This window comes from Nyctereutes procyonoides, unplaced genomic scaffold (genome assembly GCF_905146905.1).
Source record: "Nyctereutes procyonoides isolate TBG_1078 unplaced genomic scaffold, NYPRO_anot_genome, whole genome shotgun sequence".
Classification (NCBI taxonomy): domain Eukaryota; kingdom Metazoa; phylum Chordata; class Mammalia; order Carnivora; family Canidae; genus Nyctereutes; species Nyctereutes procyonoides.
Window position 1 is genome coordinate 11,399,901 of NW_026575139.1, and position 26,092 is coordinate 11,425,992.

Genomic DNA, 26,092 nt, shown 5'->3' on the forward strand with positions numbered 1-26,092 from the left:
TAGTAAGGCTCCTGGTCAACAAGGCTATTAGTAGTTAAGGTTTTGGGAAGTAGAAAGTTGTATGTGGATTTTCAACTGCACTGGGGTCAGTGTCCCTAACCCCCACATTGTGCAAGGGCCATCTGTATACATATACCATGCATATTAAAAAAAAAAAAAAAAAGGAAAAGAAAAACCCAGCTCACTTAATAGAACAAAGCTAAAGCCTCTGAACCTCTGTATTTTCAATTATTCTTTTTTTTTTAATTTTTATTTATTTATGATAGTCACAGAGAGAGAGAGAGGCAGAGACACAGGCAGAGGGAGAAGCAGGCTCCATGCACCGGGAGCCCGACGTGGGATTCGATCCTGGGTCTCCAGGATCGCGCCCTGGGCCAAAGGCAGGCGCCAAACCGCTGCGCCACCCAGGGATCCCTTCAATTATTCTTAAATCTGACATATAACTTATTCTTTTAGTCCAAATTTGATAGGCTTTACTTGGGATGTCTGGGTGGCTCAGAGGTTGAGCATCTGCCTTTGGCTCAGGGTGTGATTCTGTGATTCAGGATCATGTCCCACATCGAACTACCTGCATGGAGCCTGCTTTTCCCTCTGCCTGTGTCTCTGCCTCTCTCTCTCCCTCATGAATAAATACATAAAATCTATCTATCTATCTATCTATCTATCTATCTATCTATCTATCTATCTATCTATCTATATAAAGGCTTAATCTTACCTTGTTTTATCTGCTTGATAGTGTTCGGATAAAACAAAGAATATATGCTAAAAAGGGAGTATGAGGCAGATGCCTCTGGCATATACTAGCTCAGGAGTGATCACATACTGGTCTATTTTATTCTTTTCAGGCTCAGGGTCACACAGCAAGTGGGATATATGGAAATAAGATTTAAAATGTTGGTGATTTTGAGGTCTTTTTCCCCCCTTCACATCAGACAGGTGATGCGCCGAGGTCACAAACATGGTTTGAGGGAGGCACATGTCACACAATGGTGTGAACACCACCCAATGATTATGCTTATGGACTATATAAAAAGATCTAAAAGATTTTTTTAAAGTCACAACTCCTATTAGTCAAATGAATTTGGTTAAGTTTAACTTTTCAGGAGAAGGGTAAACTCCATAGGGCCAGGGATTTGTGTTTGTCTTGTTCAAAGATATATTCTAAGTACCTAGACGGTGTGTGCACACAGTAGGTTCTCAGTAATATACCTGTGGAGAGAACAGATAAACAGCAAGTACTGTGTAAAGCAAGCTATACCTGCAGCTGTGTCTTTATTTTGGTTTATTATTTGATCAATTTCTTGGTTTCAGGATGTCTGCTGGCATCTTTATTTTTTTAAGAATTTATTTATTGGACAGAGAGTGTGCATGAGAGAACACAAGCAGAGGGAGGAGCAGAGGGAGAGGGAGAAGCAGGCTTTCCGCTGAGCAGGGAGCCCTATATGGGGCTCCCTCCCAGGACCCTGGGATCATGACCTGAGTGGAAGGCAGATGCTCAACCGACTGAGCCACCTGATGCCCCTCTGCTGGTACCCTTTAATAAACTGTAATTTGTTCACAGCAGTGTATTTCTTTGCTAAGCTTTCTAGTTAGTCCTCAGATTTTTTTAAAAAAAGGCTGAGTAAAAAAAAATTTAAAAGGCTGAATAAGATCTTATACATGTTACAGTGGTTTGAAAATCATTTTCAAAGTACTTTTGGACTGTTCTTAACCACTCAATTCTCCAAATTTTAATAAGATGCCTTCTAGTCCATAGGATTCCCCTGAATTCTGGCTATATATGAAGTAGTGATATCTGAGTGACTGGCATTCTGCAAGTCACTGAAACAGCGTGGAAGGTAAAATCATACTAACAAAAAATGCTCCACTAAGTATCTTTCAAAGGAAATGTATAAACCCAGAAAACTCCGCTAAATAATGGAAAACATTCTGCTCGCTGGCCAAGTAAAAGATTCATCATTACAACAGTCTAAGATAGTACCCACCTGGAAACTTAAATTCTTGGGAATGCATTTTCTATCAGAACCAAAGGAGTCTTGGGATACTTTTAAGGCTCCTCCTCCATCATCATCATCATCTTTTTTTTTTTTAAGATTTATTTATTTATTCATGAGAGACAGAGACAGAGAGAGGCAGAGACACAGGCAGAGGGAGAAGCAGGCTCCATGTAGAGAGCCTGATGTGGGACTCGATCCCAGCATTCCAGGATCACTCTCTGAGCCAAAGGTAGACGCTCAACCGCTGAGCAACTCTGGTGTCCCTCCTTCCATTTTCTTTCATTCTTGCTTTCAAAGTCCTTTGGAGATTTAGGATTAAGTGGAGGTGTAATTCTAGCCAAGGTTCTGGGCTGAAGGTGGAAAGTACATAGCCCAAGGCCAGACCATAGGAAGTCAATTCATTCAGTCAGCCAGTCCATCAGTCAGTCTGTCCCCACCTCTACTAAGCTAATTCAGAACTCAGGTGGTGGTGGTGGGGGGAGGGCAGGAACACAAAAAAACAGAAGAAAAAACAAAGGTAAGGTATAAAGCTGGGAGGCAGAAGGAGAGGGTTTTCATGGTCAGGTCCTGTGACACTGGGAGGATTCAGGGACTGTCATACATAGGATTTAGGCTCTTTTCATCATCAGTTCAGCAAGGGGAAGGGGAGAAATGAATACAGATCCATTATTATATGCCGGGAACTGATCTGGATATTCTAAATAGAATAGAAAAACACCAGCTTACTCTGCACTGGATACTGTATTAGGTGCTATACAGACAGCATCCAGGTCACTCTTCTTCATAAACTCTATGAAGTAGGTGCTTTTTTCCTCCCATTTTACAGAGAGAAACATTAAGGCTAGAGAAAGAAAATAACTGCCCAAGGTCACTTAATAAGTTGCGAGGATGGTGCAAGCACACAGCCTGGTTCTAAAACACTATTTTTCATTTGTGTGGGGGTGGGAAGGGGCACAGATTCTCTGAAATTCTGACAAAACCTGTATAATCTTGCTAGTGAAAAATGAAGATGCATAAATACACAAAAAATTTAGAGGACTCAAACGTACACAGCTTAGAAAGAAGGGGAAAAAAAATGCCTTCTGAAACTTGCTATCAACACAACTCATTACAGCCAAAGTCACCTGTTAGACAGCAGGAGACACATCTAACAAAGTTAACACAATCGAAGAAACAGATCCATTGGAAGGGGAAGGTTTGGTTTACCATGAAAGCCAGAAAGGGCAAGTGAGGATGGGGAAGTAACTAGAACCCATGTAGCACTGTCCAGGGAAGAAAGGGACCCAGTGGGCAAAGCTGACTCTGATAGGGAATCAGAGATTTTGGAATATTAATGGTGTGACATCATTAAAACTTTTTTTCTTTTTTTTTTTTTTAAAGATTTTATTTATTTATTCATGAGAGACACAGAGATTGAGAGGCAGAGACACAGGCAGAGGGAGAAGCCAGCTCCAAGCAGGGAGCCGGACGTGGGACTTGATCCGGGGTCTCCAGGATCATGTCCTGGACTGAACGTGGCGCTAAACCGCTGAGCCACCCGGGCTGCCCCATCATTAAAGCTTTCTAAACAAAAACCACACTTTCCCTTTTCCCTGTTGAGATTCAGAACTTACTCAAAAACCATTGACTATAATCTGGCTGTGTAGGCATCTACCTTCCAGGGGAAAATATGCTGGTTATAATAGAACCTTTTGCCAATTTTTTTTTTTAAAGCTTTTATTTATTTATTCATGACAGAGAGAGAGGCAGAGACACAGGCAGAGGGAGAAGCAGGCTCCATGCAGGGAACCTGACGTGGGACTCGATCCTGGGTCTCCAGGATCACACCCTGGGCCAAAGGCGGTGCTAAACCGCTGAGCCACCCGGGCTCCCCCTTTAGCCAATTTTAAATTAATAAGCATGTCCTGATTATACTTCTGCTCCTGTGTGAGTCTGGTAGGTGTGAAGTTGCTTTAGAGACAGACATCCTAGGGGTAAGAAAAATGGTACTGCAGCCTGTGTCGCTGGGTCAGACTTGGGATGGCGCTGGTGCCACCCATGCCAGCCAGCTCTCCTCCATAAACACCAGGAACCTGAACCAATATTCCAATGACTTTCTATTATGAAACACTATCTAGAGGAGCCTGGGGATCTCCCTTTTAAGAGGATGGAGGGTTTTGTGAAGTCAAAATTATCTTCATCAAAGTATTAAGCCATTATTTGTCATTTTCACTTCTTGAGAGTGTAACAGGCTTTGTGATGTATACTGCAACAGAGCAGCTATGAGAATTTAGTGGTCTTTTATAGTAAAGAGGCCAGCAAAACTGTAAATAATGCCACCTTCCTCACTTTTTTTTTAAATAGTAAATTAAAAAATATTTTATATATATATATATATATATATATATATATATATATATATATATATATAATAGGCCTATTACTATTATTTAAAAAACTAATATAAAAGATTCATGGTTTTGATTTCTAATATAGTAAATCTCAAAGATACAAAACCCCGCGTAAGTCAAAGCTCCTTGTGATCGTTAATAATAAGGGTGCCGAGGGGTTTCCTGGACCAACCAGTTTGAGAACTATAGCTCTAGGGCCCCAGACAGGGCAGCCAAGGGGCTTCTGCAAGCCTGTTTCCAAGTGTTCCATAAGATACCAACGGCTTCTTTTGAGCAATTTCTGTTTTGGTACCAAACACGATTTCCTTTCATGTGTATCCTACCTTTATTTCCATACAGTTCTGGAGGCAGGTCATATGGCACAGGAAAGGCGGCTGCTGGCTCCTTGCTCCCTGAGAAGAATTTCTGTTTTACTTTGAAGCTGTCCAAGCCCTGTGAACACATAGAGGGAATCTCTGTTTGCACCCCATTTTCTGAAAAAGATCTCAAGAAGCAATGATATCTTTATGGTACTCATAGCAAAACTGAAGTTATTTCAGAGCTATTTTTCAATGTTTGATAGGTAAGATATTTACACCTGCCTTAATCTTTCCTAAAAAGAGGAGGTTTGAATTTTAAAAATTAAATTTTAACAAAGTTCACAAAGTTTAATAAAAGAAAAAACAATTGTGGCTCTCATAGCCCATTTCTCCTAGCCGCTCTGTACAGTCTGCAAGGAGTGTGTACAAGACACTGTATATAAATAATTCCAATATTGCTATAGTAACAGGCTGCTCACTCTGGTGTAAGAATAAAAGTTGCCTTCATGTATAATGAAAGTGTTCCAATATAATGTGAGAGGAATATAGAAACAAAAACTATTCCAGACTCACCAAACTGGAAGGTTTATTCCAAGAACTCCAGAATAGGGTATTATTTTTAGATCTTAACCAGGGTACAAGGTATTCTGTATCTCGGCTGATGTGGAGAACCACTGCAGCCTTCTAGGACAGGGCCCCTGCAGCAGTGCAGGTGTTTAACATGTGAACCTCACGCTCCCCATGCCTCCACATGCCGATCCTCCTCTTCTGGCTTCCCTGGTGGGTTATCCCAGCACCTTGCTTGCAAATCAGTTTGCCTCTCATCCCCTTCTGTTTACCCATCCAAACACATACCCACCCTCTGTCCTAAATACCCGCATGTCAAATAGTGCTCCTGTCCTTGGAACCCTACAAAGAACCAGAACTATAGTGCTTAGTCTTGATGCTCAGAGAAGTGAGCAGGGGAGGCTGCTCATGGGCCTCGGATAGGACATGGTAAGAGCTGGAGTTACGCTGCCCTGGGCTTCAGGCAATGAGTTATAACACATTGCTCTGGCATTCACGGAGCTGTGAGAATGGCTGGTATTTGCGTTTGTTCATTCAACACATTTCTTGAGTGCCCCTTCTGTGTAGGCATGGTGCCAGGCACTGAGTGCCTAAAGTTAACAAAGATGTCATCATCCCTGTCCTCATGGGTCACATAGTCTAGTGCGTTTATAAATAAGTAAAATAAATACATACTTGTGAGGACCACTATGAAGAAAAGCAGAAGTACTACAAGAGAGAATAGACCTGTTTTAGACATGGGGGTTGGGGTGGGGGGGTTTGCCAAGAGAAGCCTCCCTGAAAAAGTGATTTTTTTTTTAAAAAAGATTTTATTTATTTATTTATTCATGAGACACAGAGAGAGAGAGGCAGAGAGAGAAGCAGGCTCCATGCAAGGAGCCTGATGCGGGACTTGATCCCAGGACTCCAGGACTACACCCTGGGCCAAAGGCAGGCACTAAACCGCTGAACCATCCAGGGATCCCCAAAAGTGATGTTTTAATTAGACTCTGAAAGAGGAGTCGGGCTAGAAGAGGTGAGAGTGGAAATATTCCAGGCAGAAGAAATAGCATCTGAAAAGGTGCAGAGGTGGCAAAGAGCTTGTGTGTGCCAGGAGCTAAAACCAACGGTCAGTGGGACACCTGGACACTCGGTTACTAGACCCCAATTTCCTCATCTGCAAAATCAGAATGAAGCAATCTGAATGTCATCACGTTAAAGTGTCTCTTCCACATCAGCACCTAGTCTTGGTGCACAGCTGGTGTTCAAGCAGTGCTGAGCTGCAAAAATAGGATAAAGGTATCTTGTCTGCTGACTCTAGAGGCTTTTGCATAAGAACAAATCAAACGGGTAAGTGCTCTGTGCACAAGAAGACCTGTAGAAAGGTACAGGTGATGAAGAAAGGTCCAGCATTGATGAAGATGATGAGTAACACATCAAAAGGCGGTAAGTGATAACCTGTTGAATGCAACCTAGAAAAGGAAGATATGCCTTTTTACCAATTTTGGGATAAGGAAAGGCTTTGTAGAAAAGATTACAGCTGGGTCTTGAGAAATTGGTCTAATTTTGGTAAACAGAGAGATGGCAGGCAAGAACATCAAGGGAGATCAGCATAACACAAGGCAGATTTGGAAAAGCACAGAGCAGGCCCATTAGGGGGGGATGGGGAGTGAATGAGCTAACGCACAGGAGGCGGCCTGACAACACTGGAGAGAACCGGACAGGAGACGGTTTGAATGGGAAGCAGTATGGGTCTCTGTGGCCTGTACCTCTTTAACTGGGCCCAAACCCAGGCCTTGGTGACTCCTCTCAGAGGTGTCAGGGAAGAGGCAATCTTTCATTTAGTAAGATGGGAGCCTTAAGCTGCTGGGGGCTCTCAAGTACTTCAAAATGAACTGATAATACAGTCCAAAACCCTGGATTCAGCTGTGCCTGAAGCAAGGGACTCACTTCCCGGGTTTTGCCTTTTTTCTTACCCTGGTTGGGGTTGGTTGTGTGTCACTTCTGATCCACAGCAGCACGGGTCCCCCGGCTAAAGGGTATGGCCCCGACTCTGATATACTGTGGGGAGCTGCAGGTTTCTGAATGGAGAAGCTCCACTCTAAAGGCTGACGGGCACAGATGAGAACAGATCTAATTGCCAGTCAGAAGACTGAGAGCCTGGGAGGTGGGACAGCGGATGGTAACAGGGACACAAGACAGCATGGTGACAAAAGCTCAGAGACAAACCAGCTGCATTCAGAAGAGAGTGGGTAGGGTCAATGGAAGGGGAAGGAAATGGATTTCAAAGACAAGGAAGGAAAACATTAAAAATCAGGGATATGTGAAGGCAGAGGAGGGAGGGGGCAGGAGGACCAAGGACACCTGAAAAGGAACACTGCCACCTGCCCCCTCGCCCACACTTCCTCCCACCCTGCAGAGGGCTGCTGGGCCATCTCCACATCAGTCAGTGTTGGTGCCCTCCTCACAGCTAACCTTCAACTAGTTCTGGATCTGAGAAGAACCTTATGTGCTTCCTTGTGCTTATCCCTTATTTGCTGTGTGACTCTAGGAAAATTACTTAACCCTTCTGGGCCTGAGTTTCCTCACCTAGTAAATCGTATGCTGACAGTAATTTATTTAGAACCATGACTTGCATGTGGATAGAAATTAGTACATTTACCATGTTCTTGTGATGAAATTACTCCTATTTTATTGGGGACGAAATAAAATGGAGGCTAGATAGATGCCCAAAGTCGTATAGCCACTAAGTGGTAGGGCTGGAGGTCAAACACTGCCTTTCTGATTCTTAGTCTTCTGTTCCTTCAACTAAGCAAACAATCTCATGTTCACCCACCAGAAGCCACAACAAAGGAAGAGTACCTTGAAAGTGTAAGAGGTAACGCTAACACAGACCAAATCATGAGGAACCAAATTCTGGAATGAGTCCAGAGGTTGGGAAGTGATGTCATTTAATGATTAGCAAATACTTTACATGGAGTTTCAGGTAAAAACTTCCATATCCTTTGGCTCCTACTCTATTTCTGTTATTTTCAAAAAAATCATGGTAAAGGATGACAAGCCTTTACAGCCTGGCCCACATCTGATGCCCCAACGTGTTTTGGCACGTGCCTGTTCTGTGCTGTCTCACTTCACATAAGAGAAGCTTTGAGCCATCCACGTCTGACAGGAAGTAATATGCTTTCCTGAATGCCATTTAGATCAAATTCTAGGGTATTATAGGGGTGGAAAGGGAAAAAAAGTACCATTTTCCCTTTCAATCTGGGTGTCAAATAATTTGAGGCTGTCATCTAATTATCATTATTTATACATCACAGTGGTATCACTTGGCAGTTTATAAAACAGAGGAAGGCACCCTCCCAGGCACAGATACTTAAAAGACAGTTAAGACAATATATTTATAAAACACCAGGTGAGAGGGTGGACAGCTATCACACTTGAGAAATTACTGGCTTTTCCCTTCATCAGCCCTGGGAGGAAAAGAACTGTTATCACCGTGACGGATTAAGTTTGGCGGCTTAGCTCAACCAGAGAGAACAAGAAACATGTGCGAATTTCAGTTGGAGGTACTGTGTATTTTTTAGTTGCATCCGATCAGCATCCTCCAGCAGTAAAACCCTTTACAAGGCATCAAGTTTTCGGTAAAACGGTAATGACAGTGAGCCTTCTAGAAGTAGCATAGGTAATCAAAGATGGTCTAATTGACAAGGAGGTGAAATACAGAAAGGTGGCTGTTTTGTCTTTCCCATAAGGCCATGTATGACCCACTGTGTTTCCGGGTGGGGGCTTAGGGAAAGCTTCATGGAGGGGAATAAGCCCAACAGGCACAAGAAGGGTGGGTTTTTGATAAGTGAAGGGCTAGGTCTATGGGGTGGAGTATACTTCAGAAGGAGAAAAAGGAACAGCATCCTATCAATCACCACGGGTATGAGTTCAAGAGTTTGACCTCTGCCTCCCACCTGCTGAATTGCTTGGTCCACGTGTTGGTGCTGCTACTGCCAACTGCTCAGTACTTGCCAAGTGCCAGGCACTGATTGAACAATTTATAGGCACTCTCAATTCTCAAACAATGCTACAAAGTGAGTTACTGCACTGTCCCCACTTCACACTGAGAAAATGGAAGCCCATGGAAGGAATAGGTCCAAAGCCTAACAGCTTGTATGTGGGACCCCAACTCCAGTCATCTTGGTTCCTCCAGCACTGTGGGCTCCCAGAGTTCCTTGGCTTGGTCCCTGTTTGTTTTCCAACACATTCTACATTCTCTTTCCATAATAATCACTTTCTAAGAGGTAAAGACTAGTAGCACAGGATCATGCAACTAATAAGTGGCATTTGTGCTACTCATGACACAGCCTACCTCGCTCATCTGCCAACAAGCACTCACAGGTGACTGGAGCTCTGGGGGTGTGGGGGATGCAGGGGGAAGGGCAGGAACAGAGGTTGGGAGGCACGCTGTTCCAGGTCACAGTGGGCCCTGCCATCACGCAAAGAATTCTGGACGTTGTCTTGTGGGCCAAGAGGACACACTGCAGGTTCAAAGTCAGGGGAATGCAGACCCTGGCAGGTGAGCTCTGGAGGTGTAGTCGTAGCCAAGATGGGGAGCGAGGGGAGAGATGCAATCCGTCTGTCCAGGGAAGGAGAAGACAATGACCTACAGCAGGAGGTACCAAAACTCTTGCTAGGGCAGAGGGGGACAGGATGTGGCGACCGGATGTGGATGAGAAAGACGAAGGAGTAGAATGCCAGGAAGCGGCTGTATTGGCTGAGTGGGAGAACACGATAGCTTAGGAGAAAACTCCATTTGAAATAGTACTGATCACCTGCAGCCCCGCAGGAAGCCCTGAGTACCCTCAACAGATGGCAGGTGGTCAGGGATGGTGTGGGGAGGGGAGGTTCAAGGTGGCGGCGCCTGTGAATTTCATCAGTTTTTCCAGCTGGAGCCACAGGGACAATAAGAAAGCAAATACTTGTGGTATATAAAATAGCTTAACCACAACGGAGAAGAGAGACTTGATACAGTTCTTGTGGATTCAACTGAAGCATTTCTGATTCTGATGAAAGAAAAGGGAAGCTGCTATCTTGGAGGCAGACGCATCTAGGGCTCAGAAGGGGCTGAGAGGTCCCTCAGTGCTAAGGTAAGTGCAGGAAAGCTCAGGCTACCTTTGTCTGGAGAAAAGGGTTTTGGCCATTGATCCAGGATTCTTAGATGGTCATGTGCATTAATTCCCAGAGGTAGGGGGCATTGTGGCCCCCAAAGTACCAGGCAGGAATGAGTCCAGGACTAAGTCAGTGCCTAACAAAGTATGTGCTCCATAAACACCAAAATGCATGAAGTTCAAATAGAAAACTTCCATCTCCCTGAAACACTGACAGATGCCTTAGGATTTGGAATACAGCCACCCATCTTTGAAATTGTTGGATTTTTCCTATATTCAAAACTTTTTGAACCTAAATGAGTTAGAGTCTAATGTAAAAGTTAAATACACTTAAAGGCATAAACCCAACAAAATTTATATACTTGATAAATTGGTATTAGACCTCAAAAGAATGGTCTTTTAAGCACCTACTGTGTAACAATAGCTAAGCACTATGTACACAGTCAAATGTACACTTGACATCAATCCCCAAAGCTCCTGAAAGTGTTCCCAAAGGGAAAGCTATTGACCCTATGGCTCTAAAGCCAGTTAGCTTCATCTTGAAATGTTAGGTTTACTGATTCATTCATTTAAAAGCAGAAAAAAATGAGAACAAATCACTGGTTACCGGAGACTTAGCTTCCGTACCATGAATGAAAGATGGTGGCTCCGCATCCCTTATTTTTACCCAATAGAGAATGTCCTTCCATGCAACCATTGGTTTCTGAGTCACAGGTCATTATTATGGCTGTGGCAAAGTACGGAGCTGAGGGGCCCTCTAGGTGACTGCATCAGCAGCGTCTGAGACTCTTGATTCTGGGCACAAAATTGGACTGCTTGCACTGCCAACCTCAAGTCAGTGTTCCAGAACACAAGGATCAGGATGGCCTCCTGGGGAAGGACGAAAGTGGCAACTCCAGTTACTGATAACTCAGAAAGCACGGGTGTTTTGGATATGGAGCTCTGCTAAGAAGCACAAAGGTGGGCTGATCTAAAGAAACTGGATTTTGGACGATGTCCAGTTGAAGTGATTATAGAACAGGGTATTAAGTAAGTCTATTTGGTAAACTTGTAACTGAAAATATTAAAAAGCAAGTCTTACTAATACTGAAGTAATGAAGGCAAGGCCTCATCTGATAACAAACCAAGTTTTCATCAGTAACCTCTTTCAGACTAACAATACTTGAAACTTTAAGAACATCTACTAAAGGTATAGGGATTGGCATTGCCAAGTACCGCAACAGACTCCTAAGGGTGTGTACGTGTGCTTTACCTTCAACAAGATAGGCGAGCCACTCTAGATTGCAAATTGCTTACAAACATATTTGAACACCTACTGCATACAACGTCCACTGGCTAAATCCACATGGTGTCCACAGCCACTGTTGTCCACATTTGCTCTCCTCACAGAAAGGACAGTGTGTACTCTAGGAACTGAAAGGAAGCAACATCAACTAACAGATGTGCCAAGCCCTGGGAGAAAGCAGCTTATAGTCAAGGACACACACAAGGAAACAATAATACAAGGGCTATGTGCTAAGCCCAGGTTCTAGAAAGCTGTGGGATGCAAAGGAGGAGCAATCTAGAGTGGAGACAGGGAAGGCAGGTGGGTTTGGGGGTGTAGGGGTACTGTTCCTGATGTAGGTTAAGTCTGATGATGACATGGTTATTAGGTGTCCACTTGACTGGGCCATCAGATACCGGATGACCAGTTAAACGTTACTCACTTGGGGTCTTGGGGGTGTTTCTGGGTGATACTAGCATTTGAGTCAGTAGACTGAAACAGACTGCCCCAAACCCCTCAATATGGGTAGGTATCATCCAATCTGTTGATGTCCTCACTAGAACAAAAAGGGTGAAGAAGGATGAATTTCCTCTTTGTTGGCTGGGACCCAGGTCTTTTCCCAAACTCAGATGGGCATTGAGAGCATCAACTCTCCTGATCCTCAGACCTTCAGACTCTACAGCTAGTGCAACTACACCACCAGCTCTCCTGGGTCTCTAGCTGGCAGATAGCAGAGGCTGAGACTTCCTAGCCCCAAAATCATGTGAGCCAATGCCTCACAATAAATCTCTTTCTACACGTACCTATAGATCCTATTGGTTCTCTTTCTCTGGAGAATACAGATGGGCTCGATTCATAATGAGCTGGAACATGAAGGGCCAGGAAAGAGAGAGAGTGGTCAGGCCCAAGTAGTCAGGAGAGGAGTCAGGGCATGAAGAGAAAAGTCAGCTATGTTAAGGAGTCTGGCTTCTACCTAACAAGATTTGAAGATGGGTGACGTGACCTGATGTGCGGTTTAACAGACACCCTGGCAGCTAGGTGTGGAGAGGAGCTTGGAAGCTGCCTTGGGAAGCACGGTGGGAGGGTACTGTAGCAGGAGCTGACATGCCATGGATACAGTGGCAGCAAGAATGACCAGAAATGACTGATTATCAAGCAGCATTAAGTTATTAAGCAGCATTAAGCACCAAAGCTTGGGCAGAAAAGAGGAATCAGAGGTGACTTTATACACTTTGAGCTTGGATGGTAGGGTGAAGGTAATAGGAATCAGTAATCAAATTTTTATAATAGTATGGCTTAGGTGATGAAGATGATTTGGTAAGATTTACAAGGCCTTTATCCTCAGGTACCTTTTGAATAATATAACTTAAATTATACTCATAATTGGGTAAGTATCTTATAAGCTTCAAATTCTCTGAAAAATGGCCCGATTACATCACTAATCCTGCTTAAAAAACTGGTGGCTTTCTATATTCCTCTTGGGACAAAGTACAATTCCAGGGGGTCTTGCTTGCCAGTCTCCTTCAAAACAGGCATCCAACCTCAAAGCCTATGGCCTAGGGGCACCTTGGTGGCTCAGGTCATGATCCTGGGGTGTTGGGATAGAATCCTGCCTGGGACTCCCCGCAGAGAGCCTAGCCTGCTTCTCCCTCTGTCTCTCATAAATAAATTTTAAAAAAAAATCTTAAAAACAAAAAAACCCCAAAAGCCACATCACAGCCCCTTCCCAGGCACATGGAATGGCCTGCTGTTCCTCAAATAGAACCTGCCCTGTTCTCTCTGTCTGGAAGCCTCTTCTCCCTTGACGATGGGTTAAGCTCATAACTCATTTTTCAAGACCCAGGTCAAACGTCATCTCCTTACTGAAGCCTTCCACAGGGCCCCCCGGCAGATTGCATGCTCCTTTCCTCAGAGTCCATATGTTGTGAACCCTCCACGCCACAGTTCTCATCACATAGTATCATCTGTTTTCCTGAACTTATCTGTGAACTTCATGAAAAGGAAGACTCCATCTCGTTCCTCCTCCTATCCTCAGGGCTCCTGAGCTGGAGGCATGGAGAGCTGGTGGAGCTGAACAGAGGGACTGCAAGGTCACTCCAGATAGGCTGGAATGTTCAGTTATGAGCCTGGGATATACTCTGAGGAGGGCAGCCGTGGAGTTGTGCTGTACAGTCTCTCCTTCACAAGCTAAATGTTTCATCCTGCATTCAAGTTACCTCAGCAAACTGACAAATCACCTCATGGCAAAGATCTTTGGGTTACCCTCACAGAGTCAAAACCATAAATGTTAATGTAATTGTTAATGTAATTCTTCTGTGAAGACCAAGCAAAGGTCTATTGGTCATTCAGAAGCTTCATATACCGGTAAGTGACACAGTAGCTTAAGGACAAAGTCTCTTCTGTTGCAAAATTCCCTGACATGGTTTAATGCAAACTGATAAAACACACAACTCACTTATGGGTGATACCCTCTTGCAGTAGGGTGGCTTCCTAGCTCACAACAATCTGCCCTTCTCTGGGACACAGGCCTGCTGTTACGGGACAGGGTCAGGGCAGGACAGAAGCATGAAAAACAGAACTAACCTCAGGAAGTCCTTAAATGTGGAATGGCTGCCAAATGAGTGCACAAGCCACTGCAGAGGGGTCACCAGTGGGAGCCACCCAGACAGGTGGTATGCTGCTGAGGTTCCCAGGGCTGGCCCTACACCAATCCTCAAGGCTCTGCTGTGCCACTGATGCCATGCCAGGCCTTTCAGCATCTCTTCAAAAACTACCCTCCTTTTGCGGACTTACAGAAGCTCAAGTTTGTTTCTTTTGAGAGCAACGAAAAGGACCTGAACACCTACTTTCAGCCCTTTGGGTTCTGCTTACCGAGGCCAATTACTTGTCTCACAGATCTTGGCACCTAGGCTGCACCTGGACATCTCTCAAAGAAAGTGCCTGTGTATGTACATATGTATGTATGTAAGATTTTATTTACTTATTCATGAGATACACAGAGAGGCAGAAACATAAGCAGAGGGGGAAGCAGGCTCCATGCAGGGAGCCCGATGCAGGACCCAATCCCAGGACCCAGGGATCACACCCTGGGCCACCCAGGTGTCCCAGAAAGTGCCTTTTTAAAATGACCTTGCTCAATGTGACTAGTAGGCTTCCTGGGAGGGTTAAACACTTTTTTTTTTTTTTTTTTTTTTAAGATTTATTTATTTGAAAGAGGGAGAGGAAGAAAGAATTCCAAGCTGGCTCCCCGTCTAATGTGGAGCCCGACACAGGGCTCAATCCCATGACTCTGAGATCATGACCTGAGTCCAAACCAAGAGCCGGACGCTCAACAGACTGAAATCCCTAGGTGCCCCAATGTCAAACACTTCTGTGTCTTGTCTGCACACCTCATTTTGGCACCCTGCCCAAATAATGCATGGTTTAGTGAAGGACACAGGCAACCCACCCAGAAAAAAGACTGACCATAAACCAGTGACAGTTTTGGGTTCTCACTAGAGTTATGGAGGAAGCCTGCTTTAAAGCACTGTTCTAGGATCTGCATCTTAAGACATGCCAAGGAACCCGGATTGCTGGATAAATACTGTCTTTTTGGTCACTGTACTTGGGGCCTCATTCTTGAATCTATCAGCATAGTGGAGGAGGGGGGTTAATATTCTTGCCTGACAATCTTTATAAATAACTGAATCTCTTATCTAGAATGTGCTATAGTGGGGGCTCTTTCTTATTGCAACAGTAGACAAGAGTCTAATTTGGGGATTCTAAATGATTATGCCTATTTTTTTCCTCTATTAGCTGTCTCTAATGTACAGTTAGAAATAGAATCAGAGGTAAAAATTAGCTTAGCAGGGTCTAGAGGACCTAAAGCACAATAAATTTTTTTATTACCATTTCCGTGATGAGGAATGGAGTCAGAACAGTTAGAAATGTCTAGAATTTGGCATATGCAAACGACAAAAGTCAAACAAGAGTGACATGGAATTTATTCCATTACTTAAGCTATTATTGGGAAATAATCCTGGCCTTAGTTCAAAGCTACGGTCACTACAGTCACACCAAATTACTATTATTATCCCAGCGTTGTAAATTTATTATTTCCCTGTGATAAAGCTGAAAGATCACAGGGGGGAAATCAGTAAGGATGGTGGTTTGAGGTCTGGAGCCCACTCAGCTGTGGAACCCTAGGGAAGTCACATCCTTGTCTAGAGAAAAGGGGGAAGGGGGGAACCATCTGTCTCCAAGGATATGGAGGGGGAAGCAGCTGTAAGCAGTGTTAGGATCCACTGACTCTGTAGGAAAAAAACGAAAGGTGCTAGAATTTCATGATATTACCCTAAGGAGAAGTTTATTTGACAGTTCTGTAGCAAAGCCCTCTGAGTTGGAGAAGAAAAAGATGGATAAAGATTGACAGAGGGAGGAAAGAGGGAGAAAAGTACTTTTCACTGGAGTGTGGTAGGGAGGTAGGGAAGATGACAGGTGGGTGGGAGAGGCTCTCAGGTGCCCCTTCAGACTATGCCTACACGTCACATGGGTCTGGATTTAAGCCTGAGAATAAGTGCACAGCACTCCCTTAGAAAAATATTCTGGTCTAGTCCAAGTGGTTTACAATGGAGCTGCATCATGTGTGTGTTTGTCATAAGCTCAACTACAGCAGGTGGAACCCCACCAAAAAAAAGAAAAAAAAAGAAAAAGAAGAAGAAAAAAGCATTAGCCATCCTGTCATGTGGGCAGTTCTGATTGCATTCCACTGAATATGTGAGTGAATGTGAGGGGCAAGGTAAGTGGTCTTGGGATCTGTGTGACATCTCTCTGGCCCAAGAGTTATTTTAGTGTTTAGAAATCAGAAGGCCCATACAACCAGTCCCAACATGAAAATCAGCCATACTGTCTGGTTTTGGCTGCAAGCGGAGAACTGCTACACGCGGGGAGACAAGCTGGCTGTGCTAGACACCCCAAGAGAGAGATACAGCTTCCAAATTGGTATGTTTCTAGGGGGCTTACCAGTGAGTCTGATCGCACAGGCCCTCTGTGACCCCCTGGACTCCTTCTCGAGATGTTGTGAGTTTCCTTGCCTGACACGTGCTCATGCGACTTCCAACATGGGATGCCCTTCCCACTCCTCTCCGCCTACCCTAAACCCTAGGCATCTTTCTCCCCACCCTACCACCCCCTCAAATCTTCTAGCCTCCAAAGGAACATCTTGCTCTTGGTTGAGTCATCCCTTCGGTGACCTGTCACTACCGTCTTGTAATGAATCTTAACAATATTTAAATGCTGTGAAACATGTGATTAACTTTTCCTAAAGCAATTATCTTCAATCTGTCATCAGGTACGCTCCCTGAGAGCAGCAATCTCACTGCACCAGAATAGCGAATGCTAAATATATTTGTTGGCACAGGCCAGCAGTTGAGAGCACAGGCTCTAGATTAGAACCCTGGTCCTGCTACCTCCTGGCCTTAGGCAGGTCATAATGATCGAAGGAAGAGAACATGAAAACCCAACTTGTTTCATGTGTGACCACTCAGGCAGTTTCAAATGTGAACTTACAAATGCTGACGGCAGGAAAAGGACCCCAAGCTCATAGGAACGGATCATCAACTGAGCACCATTCTTCTCTAAAGCTCCCCAGGCAGCCTTGGACAGATTTGCGCTGCAGGGAAAAGGACACAGAGAGGGCTGGCTCAGTGAGGCATTTCAGCGCAGGTCAAACTTTCACAGCTGCAAGGGCATTGGTCAAAACCACAGAGAAGCTGCAATCACATTCAGTTTTTAGCAGAGTTGTGTATTTTTAGAAATGGAGTATTAAATCCTACTGTGCTATATTCCTGAGGATTTATCTAATTGTTAATTTGGGACAAATTTGCCCTTATCTGTGTTTTCCCTGAGGATAGCTATTCAAATAATTATTCTTAGATTTATTTTTCTGTCTAAAGTTCTTTTTCTTTCCAGGACTCTGGTATAGCCAGAAAGTCTTTGTTATATACCAAAGTAGCTTTTTAGAAAAAACTTTGTTAATATGATCTTAGATAGTATCTTAAACTTCACATTCCTTTTTTCTTCCTTTGGTTGTGGGCCAGAAAGTGATAATTTCTACCTTCAATCTAAAGAAAACAGCTGAGGGTAGTAGACTGGCATTTGTATCCAGAAAGAAATGGGAGTGTTCAAAGTCATGTTTTCTATGGGCAGAGTTGCGGGTACACAGAAGAAAAAAGCCTTGGAATAGACCAGATGGGAGGAACTCAGATGCTATCGAACAGACATAAGCTTTGAGGCATCAGCTCTAGAAACATGCTCTCCTGCATCAAACCAGGCCAAGAACCCTCACCCACCAATTAACACACACCCACCACGATTTTTTTTTTTGCCAATGAGACTCATCCAAATTGTTTTTATTATTTTTTTTTTAGAGATTTTATTTATTTATTCATGAGAGAGAGAGAGAGAGAGAGAGAGAGAGAGAGAGAGAGGCGCAGAGACACAGGCAGAGGGAGAAGCAGGCTCCATGCAGGGAGCCCGATGTGGGACTCGATCCTGGGTCTCCAGGATCACGCCCTTTGCCAAAGGCGGCACCAAACCGCTGAGCCACTGGGGCTGCCCTCTATTTTGTTTTCAGAACAGAGAATATTCTCAACTATTCAGACCCTTACAGCCCAACTTCAAGGACAACGGGAACTCTACCAAAATTCATGCACTGGGGCATCAAGTATTCTCCTGCAGCAAGTGCTTAACTGACATCACAGGAATCACAGAATCAAAGATAAGCAATAACCAGGTAGGGTGAAAAGTATGATTTCTGTTCAGGGTCCTATGGAAACAGACAAGGACTATGGAAATCAGAACTAAACAACTGCTAAAACAATTAAACTGACTTAAACACAACCCTGCCTTCTTTAATGGACCATGCAGAGAACAAGAAACTCTACTTTGATGCTCAAGGGCCATAATCCTGAAGATCATCATCTATGATGGATCACAAAGACAGAAAATGTAGAGCAAGTGGGAAGTTGACAATATAGTGGTACTGTGACTCTAGGAAAATTGTTTTCTTTTGAAGTCCAAGATGAGAGGTTACTTTCAGGTCTTTCAGCCACTAATAAAATATGGTGACCTCCTGGGCAAAACCATAGGTCCAATGGCACAACCAGCTAGTGAGTGTAAGGTAGAAGCAATCTCTCTTTGAATATGTCCCCCACTTTCTAAATTATTGCCTGAATGCTCTTTTGACATGTATTATCTAACTATAACCATCACAGGCCAGACAGAGGTACTTTCTGGAAAGCTTGCTTTCATTCTTCACTGACTAGTCATACTTCAACATTCCAAGATCTGAGGGCTCATTCCAAGGTAAAGACCGTGAGAGACCACCAAGACACCTTTTTCAGATGGTTTCCTCCAATCCTTCCTTTGTATTTAGCTCCTAACAGAATTCCAAGTATCTGGAACCTAAACTACATCTTGAATAATTATACTCAAAGTCACTAGTAAGCTCTCTAGGTTGTAAGTCAGTATTCCTTAAAAGAACATCTTTATGGATTTTTTCATATCTGAATACACTTTGGATCACTGGTACCCAGGGCAGCCAAGACAAGGGGTATTTTCCCCAAATTCCAACCCTGCCTGCAGTGTGTGTGTTATAGACAGGTACCTACAAGTGTCTACCAGAAACCCAGTGTCTTGTGAGGTACAGTGACACCACATGGCTGCTAATGACCAACTCTTTTGCTCCCAAAACTCCAAAGAATTCTAGCTTTTCTCTTCCATTCAGAATCTAGGTCTACTGCCAGTCTTGGCTTCTAGCTGAGGTCACTGCCGTTAGTTAGGTTCACTTCTACCGTGTTCTCTATCCTTGTTCTTTCAGTTTTCTTTGGTCTCCTGCTGGATGGGGCTACTCTCTCCCCTTCCAGTGCTCAGGTCTGTGCTGTTGTTACTGGGTATCGAATGATGCTTCATCAAAGAAGATTGGGATTAACTTATTTTCTATTCTTTAGGGGTATTAAAGGATTCTGAAAATTGGAGAATTCCAGAGGGCGGGATCCCAGATGTCCAAAGTTATACTGTCCAACAGAGATTCTGTCCAAACTGCTAAGTAAGTGAATAAAGCAGAGGCTTCTCAGAAACAGGTGTGGGGCAGCCATAGTTCAAAGAAGTAGAAGGATGAGAGGATGTGTATCATATAGAGTATGTACTCAGAGGAATTTAACTTATGTAATTGAAGGAGCTTATAAAGCAGTCTTTAAGGGCCATCTGTGCCCTGAAGCTGGAGTTTGAAGTCTACAGGGACAGCAGAAGCCAGGAAAGATGGATCTACAGTCTAGAGTCACAAGCTAGAACCATGGGCAACAAACAAAAACCGTAAATAGAGACTAAAACCATGTCTGTTTACATTGGGGGGTAGACACACACACCAGGTGAGTTCCAGGGATTAGAGGAGCTGAAGCAGAAGCCTGGAACGGGTACAGACATTGCACTTCTGTATACCCACTGCTGCCTCTTGCCAACGACTTGAGCTGGCTCAATATGACAATGTGTAGATTATAAAAAGAACTGCTGGGCAGCCCCAGTTTAGCGCTGCCTGCAGCCCGGGGTGTGATCCTGGGGACCCGGGATCGAGTCCCATGTCGGGCTCCCTCCATGGAGCCTGCTTCTCACTCTGCCTGTGTCTCTGCCGCCCCCACCCCCAATAAATTAAAAATCTTAAAAAATAAATAAAAAGGACTTATACTTTACATGTGCCTTCCAAATCTCTAACAAGAAACTCCTCTGGGGCCCACTCCTACCAGAAACATGTAAGAAAGGGAATTTTGGAAAACAGTTCAGCCCATGCATACTGACACATCACAAAGCAGACTAATGGTCAGTTACTGAGCTAGGCAATTTGTAGAGCTGAAACTGTTAAGAGTAAATTTAAACTGATGACATGTAACAAAGTTCCTCATGGAAAGCATAAGGATGCCATCTAAGTAAGGTACCCAGAGAAGGCAGATGTTGAGAAAAGATCTCTGGACCCCCAATTGGGTGAGAGGATTTCTGTTCTGTCTTCCCCACTAACAAGATGCTAAGGCACTCTTCTTCCTAGGCATTAGTTTCTTGTCCCTAAAATGAGGGAGCTTTGGCTAATGAGGCCATAATCCCTTTCTGGACAACAGTCTACAGTGACTAGAGACATCTACATCCAACATCCTAACTAGAGAGCTGCCCTCCACCTACATTTTCCAACCAGAAAGATTAAATCCATTATTTTCACTGGGAGCTCACTGCTGAGGAGTGTTTATCTCAACATTCATGGTAACATGCTGGGGAATCAGCCATGCAAGAAAGGAGAAGGGGGCAACGAAGAGGACCACTGGGCCAATCTGGCTTCATGCATCTTTAAAAGTTTGAAGTCTGGTAATAACATCATCTGCCACCTCCAACCCTGGGCTGAGCACCTGTTTGAGCTGCTCATTCAGTTTATTTTCAAGACTTAAAAATTTTTTATTTATGTACATTTTTACTTGAAGTATAATTGACATGTATTTTGACTACAACAGTGACTTGACAATTAAATACATTACAAAATGCACCACAGTGTGAGCTTTGAGACTTTGTTAGAAGGTATACAAAAACCACAGGATGACTGTTATGGGAACATGTGTCCACTGAAAACATTTCTTCCATAATGAGTACTTAATCTAAGCAGCAGCGACACAAAGTGCAGACATGGCCAACAGATTGAGCTTTTAGCCACATCTCTTAGAGGACCGGGGGCGGGGGCTCTGGATACTTTCACAGACAGATGCAATAAACAGAATGTTGGCAGTAGATGTGAGAGAAGATGTAGACAGAGCAGCTGTGTGGCGAGGAGGGAAAATGATTAACTCTCACTAATGTTTCTGTCACTCCATCCTAAAATCCGGCTGCCTGTCTGTCTCCCCCTCCCTCCTCCCCATCCACCCCCCACCACACACATGCAGTTATCTTTTGATTTGCATTTGCTGGTTTTCTCGTACTGCCCTTGGACTGTTTCTTTATGCATTGAGAAAAAGTTTCACAAATGATATGGAAAGATACTGTGAAAGATTTAAGTTGGGTATAGGTATACACAAATTTTTTCTTTAAGAAATAATCTTTAAAATTTGATGGATTTTCCCTCTAAAACATCTGTCCTATTTAGACCCTCACCAACCACGTATAAGAGACTCTTGGATCCTTGAGAACACTGGATGGATAATGTCTATGAAAATTTTTGCTAACCTAATAGGCAAATAGAGCTCATTTAAATTTGATTTCTCGGATTCCTAGTGGTGTTTTCTTTTTTTTAAAGATTTTATTTATTCATGAGACACACACACACACACACAGAGAGAGAGAGAGAGAGAGAGAGAGAGGGGGCAGACACACAGGCAGTGGGAGAAGCAGGCTCCATACAGAGAACCCGATGTGGGACTCGATCCCAGGTCTCCAGGATCACAACCTGGGCTGAAGGTGGCGCCAAACCGCTGGGCCATCGGGAATGCCCATGTTCAGTGTTTTTAACTATTTATTGGACATCCAGGTTTAATTTTGTGAGTTAACCATCTTAAAATTATGTTACTTGTCTTTTTTACTGATAACCAGTATGCATAGTTTCCTATTGCTGCTTTGCCATAAATTTAGTGGCTTAAAACAGCACGAATTTATTATCTTAAACTCCTGGAGATCAGAAGTCTAAAATGGGCCTTGCTGGACTAAAATCAAGGTGTTGGCAAGATTGCCTTTCCTCTGGAGGCTCTAAGGAAGAATTCATTTCCTTGTGTTTTCCAGTTTTTAGAGGACACCTGCATTCCTTGTGTCTCAACCTTGGTCTTCAAAGACCAACAAGGTCAGCAGAGTTCTTTTCCTATCTCCATCACTCTGGACTTCTCCCTCCCACTTGTAAGTGCCTTTGTGATTATACTGGGCACTCTCAGATAATCTCCCACATTATAATTCCATCTGCTACCTTCACGGGCTCTGGAAATTAGGACATCTTTGAAGAGCCATTCTTTTCTCTTCACGGGGCTTTTCATATATTGTAATTATGCAGCAAATGTTCTCCCAGTTTGTTGAAGTGCTAATGAGAACCTTTATATTTCAGGTCTTTCTTGCTTTCTTTCTTTTTTGGGAAGAGGAGACAATTTATCCAAGTTGCAATTTTTTCCTTTACCATCTTCTGAGTTTGAGGTCTTGTTTAGAAAGGCCTTCCTTAGCCATCCCCAAATGTGTCTTCTGATGAACTGAATTTCTAAAATATTTTTGAATTCCAAAAATACATTTTTTTATGGCCAAGTGCATTTTTGTGCCATCTACTAAACATTTTCTGACTCCAATGTCATGAGAATATTCTTCAGTTTTCACTTCATAGTTTTAGCTTTCTTACTTAGGTCTATCATCTGAGATTAATTTTGTTTATGGCCTAAGATAGGCCAAGGTTTGTTTATTCTGTATGGATTTTCAACTGCTTTAACCACTATTTACTGAGAAGATCGTCCTCCCCCTGCCTGGTGCCTTTGTCAAAAGTCTTTGATTACATCTATTTCTGGACTCTATTCCATTGATTAGAATATCTATATTCTTATACTATACCACAGTCTTATTCTTGTTTTATGCCAAGTCTTCAAATCAGGTACTGTAAGTACGTTTCTTTAAGACCATCTTGGTTATTTTAGATCCTTTGTATATATACATGTAAATTTTGCAATCAGCCTGTTCTTCTCTAAAGTTGTCTTGCCTATTCTAAATACCTTGCATTTTCAAATAAATTTTAGAATCCGCTTGTTGATTTTTTACAACAAACCTCTGTTGGGATTTTGATCAGGATTATAGTGAAATCAAGGAAGCAGGGAGCAACTGATGTCAATACTGAATCTTCTAATCCATGAACATGTTATATACATCTCCATGTATTTAATTTCTCTCAGCAGTGTTTTATGTAGAGTTTTCAGTGTAGATGTCTTACACAAGTTTGGTCAAATTTATTTCTAGCTATTTGATGCTTTTGATAGCATTTTTAATAGAACTTTATTATTTACAATGTCACCTGTAAGTACAGATAGTTCTTCATGATCTTTATGCCTTCAATTTCTTTTCTTATTGTACCAGCTATATTACAAAAAAAAATCTCATTTAGTCTTCAATCTGTTGTATCATTTCATAAGGCTTCTCCCCATAGTGTTATACTGCAATCACTCAAAGGCACAGAAATCCTCCACATTATCAAATCCAATGGAAACTTTTTGACCTTATTTGATCTCTTAGCAGCATATAACTCTCATAACTCACCCAGATTCTTCCTTTAAAAATGAGATATTTTCCCTTGATTTCTGTTAAACTTTGGTTTTCTACTTTCAATCTCTCTGGTCACTTCTTTCGGATCTCTAAATACCAAAGTGCCAGTTATAGGTCATACCCCATGTCAAGACATCCACAGACACTGGTCCTAGGCTCTTGAAGAGACTGTCAGAAACAAAATCTGGAGATACAGAGGTCCACTCAAAGGAAAGAAGATTCTTACAGTTAAAGATTCAATGAAGAGACACTTATCCCAAATTTCAAAGCAAGAGGAAAATAATCCCAATCCATCATGAGCAAAAGTCAACAGAAAATAGGTTCAGACTGGTAATGTATATTGATTAGATGGTAATGTGAAATTAAATATGTTTAAAACGATGAGTGTGAAATGAAAAATGCATATGTGACAAGAGCAGTTTATACACAGCACCTACATATACCAGTTTAATCCCTTTATTCTGTTAATTCTCATTCTGAACTATTAGATTCTGTACCTATATTATCCTAATATAACTGATGAGAAAAAGTGAAGTAATTTGTAATTTGCCTGTCGTTTCATAGGTAGTAAGTGGCGAAGAATGTGAAGCCTGCAACCTGACTCTGCTTTAAGTTCTAAACCAAAGCATACTATATTTTACAAGACCTCAGACTGAAAAATGTAGTCAAAATAACACATGAGCAGCTGCTAAAAAAAAAAAAAATTAATAGAAGAGAGAAAGCAACTCAATAGAAGAATGAAAAATAAAGGGGTCTCACATGTATTTAGTAAGCATTGATTCACTTGAAAGGAATGCCAGGAAGAAAAGCAAGCAAAGAAATTAGTAAACCTGTGGGTAACTCTAAACAAGAATGATTCACTTCCAAGGCTTCAATATAATATTGGAACGAGTCTGGAGAACAACATGTGAGAGGGCAAACAGAATGGGAGTTCCATTTTCCTAGCGGTTTAAGAAGAGGAAAACCCCAACTGACTTTATTTTTTTAAAGATTTATATTCATTTATTTATGAGAGAGAGAGAGAGAGAGAGAGAGAGAAAGAGAGAGAAAGGCAGAGACACAGGAGGAGGGAGAAGCAGGCTCCACGCCGAGAGCCCGACGCGGGACTCGATCCTGGGACTCCAGGATCACGCCCTGGGCCAAAGGCAGGCGCCAAACCGCCGAGCCACCCAGGGATCCCCCTCCCCAACTGACTTTAGATTCCAGATTAGATATGGACTATACTTTTTAAGTTACTAGAAGAAAGATAAAGCAAACCTGATGAATCAGACAGAGGTGAGAAAAAGGAGGCAAAGAAAAACATGGAAACAGGAACACATAATAGAAAATTACAAATATATCAGTATTAACACTGAATGCAAAAGCATTAAAGTAACCTACTAAAGTAAAGATTATCAGATTTATAAGGTACATGCCTTTTTAAAAAAGGAGAAATGAACATTAAAAGAGAAGGGACATCTCAGATTCAACATCAGAAGCACAGCCCATCACAGGAAAAAACGGTTAAGCTGAACTTAAGAACTTCGGCTCTGCAAATAGAACTATTAAAAGAATGAAAATAAAAGCTGTGGGGCAGCCCGGGTGGCTCAGCAGTTTAGCGCCACCTTCAGGCCCAAGTCGTGATCCTGGAGACCCAGGATCAAGTCCCATGTAGGGCTCCCTGCATGGAGCCTGCTTCTCCCTCTGCCTGTGTCTCTGCCTCTCTGTCTCTCATTAATAAATAAAATCTTAAAAAAAATATAAGCTGTGGACTAGGAGATAATATTTGCAAAACATATACCTGATAAAGGACCTGTACCCCAAATAGACAAAGAACTCTTAAAATGCACTAAGAAAACAGTTACTATTTACAGATGACATGATGCTATATATAGAAAACCTTAAAGGCTCCACTAAAAAGGTCTTAGAATAAATGAATTTAGTAAAGTTGCAGGATTAAATATATATACACAGATATCTGCAGTTTTTCTATACACAAATAACTGCAGCAAGAGAAATTAAGAAAAAAATCCCATTTATAATTACATCAAAAAGAAAAATACCTAGGAATAAGTTTAACAGAGAAGGTCAAAGACTCTATAAAGATTATAACATTTTAATGAAAGTAATTGAAGACAAAACAGATATATGATACCCATGGATTAGAAGATTAACA

At 42.7% G+C, this 26,092-nt stretch overlaps 1 protein-coding gene and 1 pseudogene across 3 annotated transcripts in view; both read right to left on the bottom strand.

Moving 5' to 3' along the window:
* The window catches only part of TDP1 (tyrosyl-DNA phosphodiesterase 1), a 94,912-nt gene that overhangs the window by 17,676 nt on the left and 51,144 nt on the right, over positions 1 to 26,092 (bottom strand). For all 3 annotated transcript variants that reach the window (XM_055304316.1, XM_055304317.1, XM_055304318.1), the window contains exons 14-15: positions 17,200 to 17,302; positions 4,711 to 4,819 (exon numbers count right to left, since the gene is read on the bottom strand). In XM_055304316.1, coding sequence (XP_055160291.1) covers positions 4,711 to 4,819; positions 17,200 to 17,302 — 212 coding nt within the window. The remainder of the gene's footprint in view (positions 1 to 4,710; positions 4,820 to 17,199; positions 17,303 to 26,092) is intronic.
* LOC129496499 (small nucleolar RNA U13) lies at positions 927 to 1,036 on the bottom strand (annotated as a pseudogene).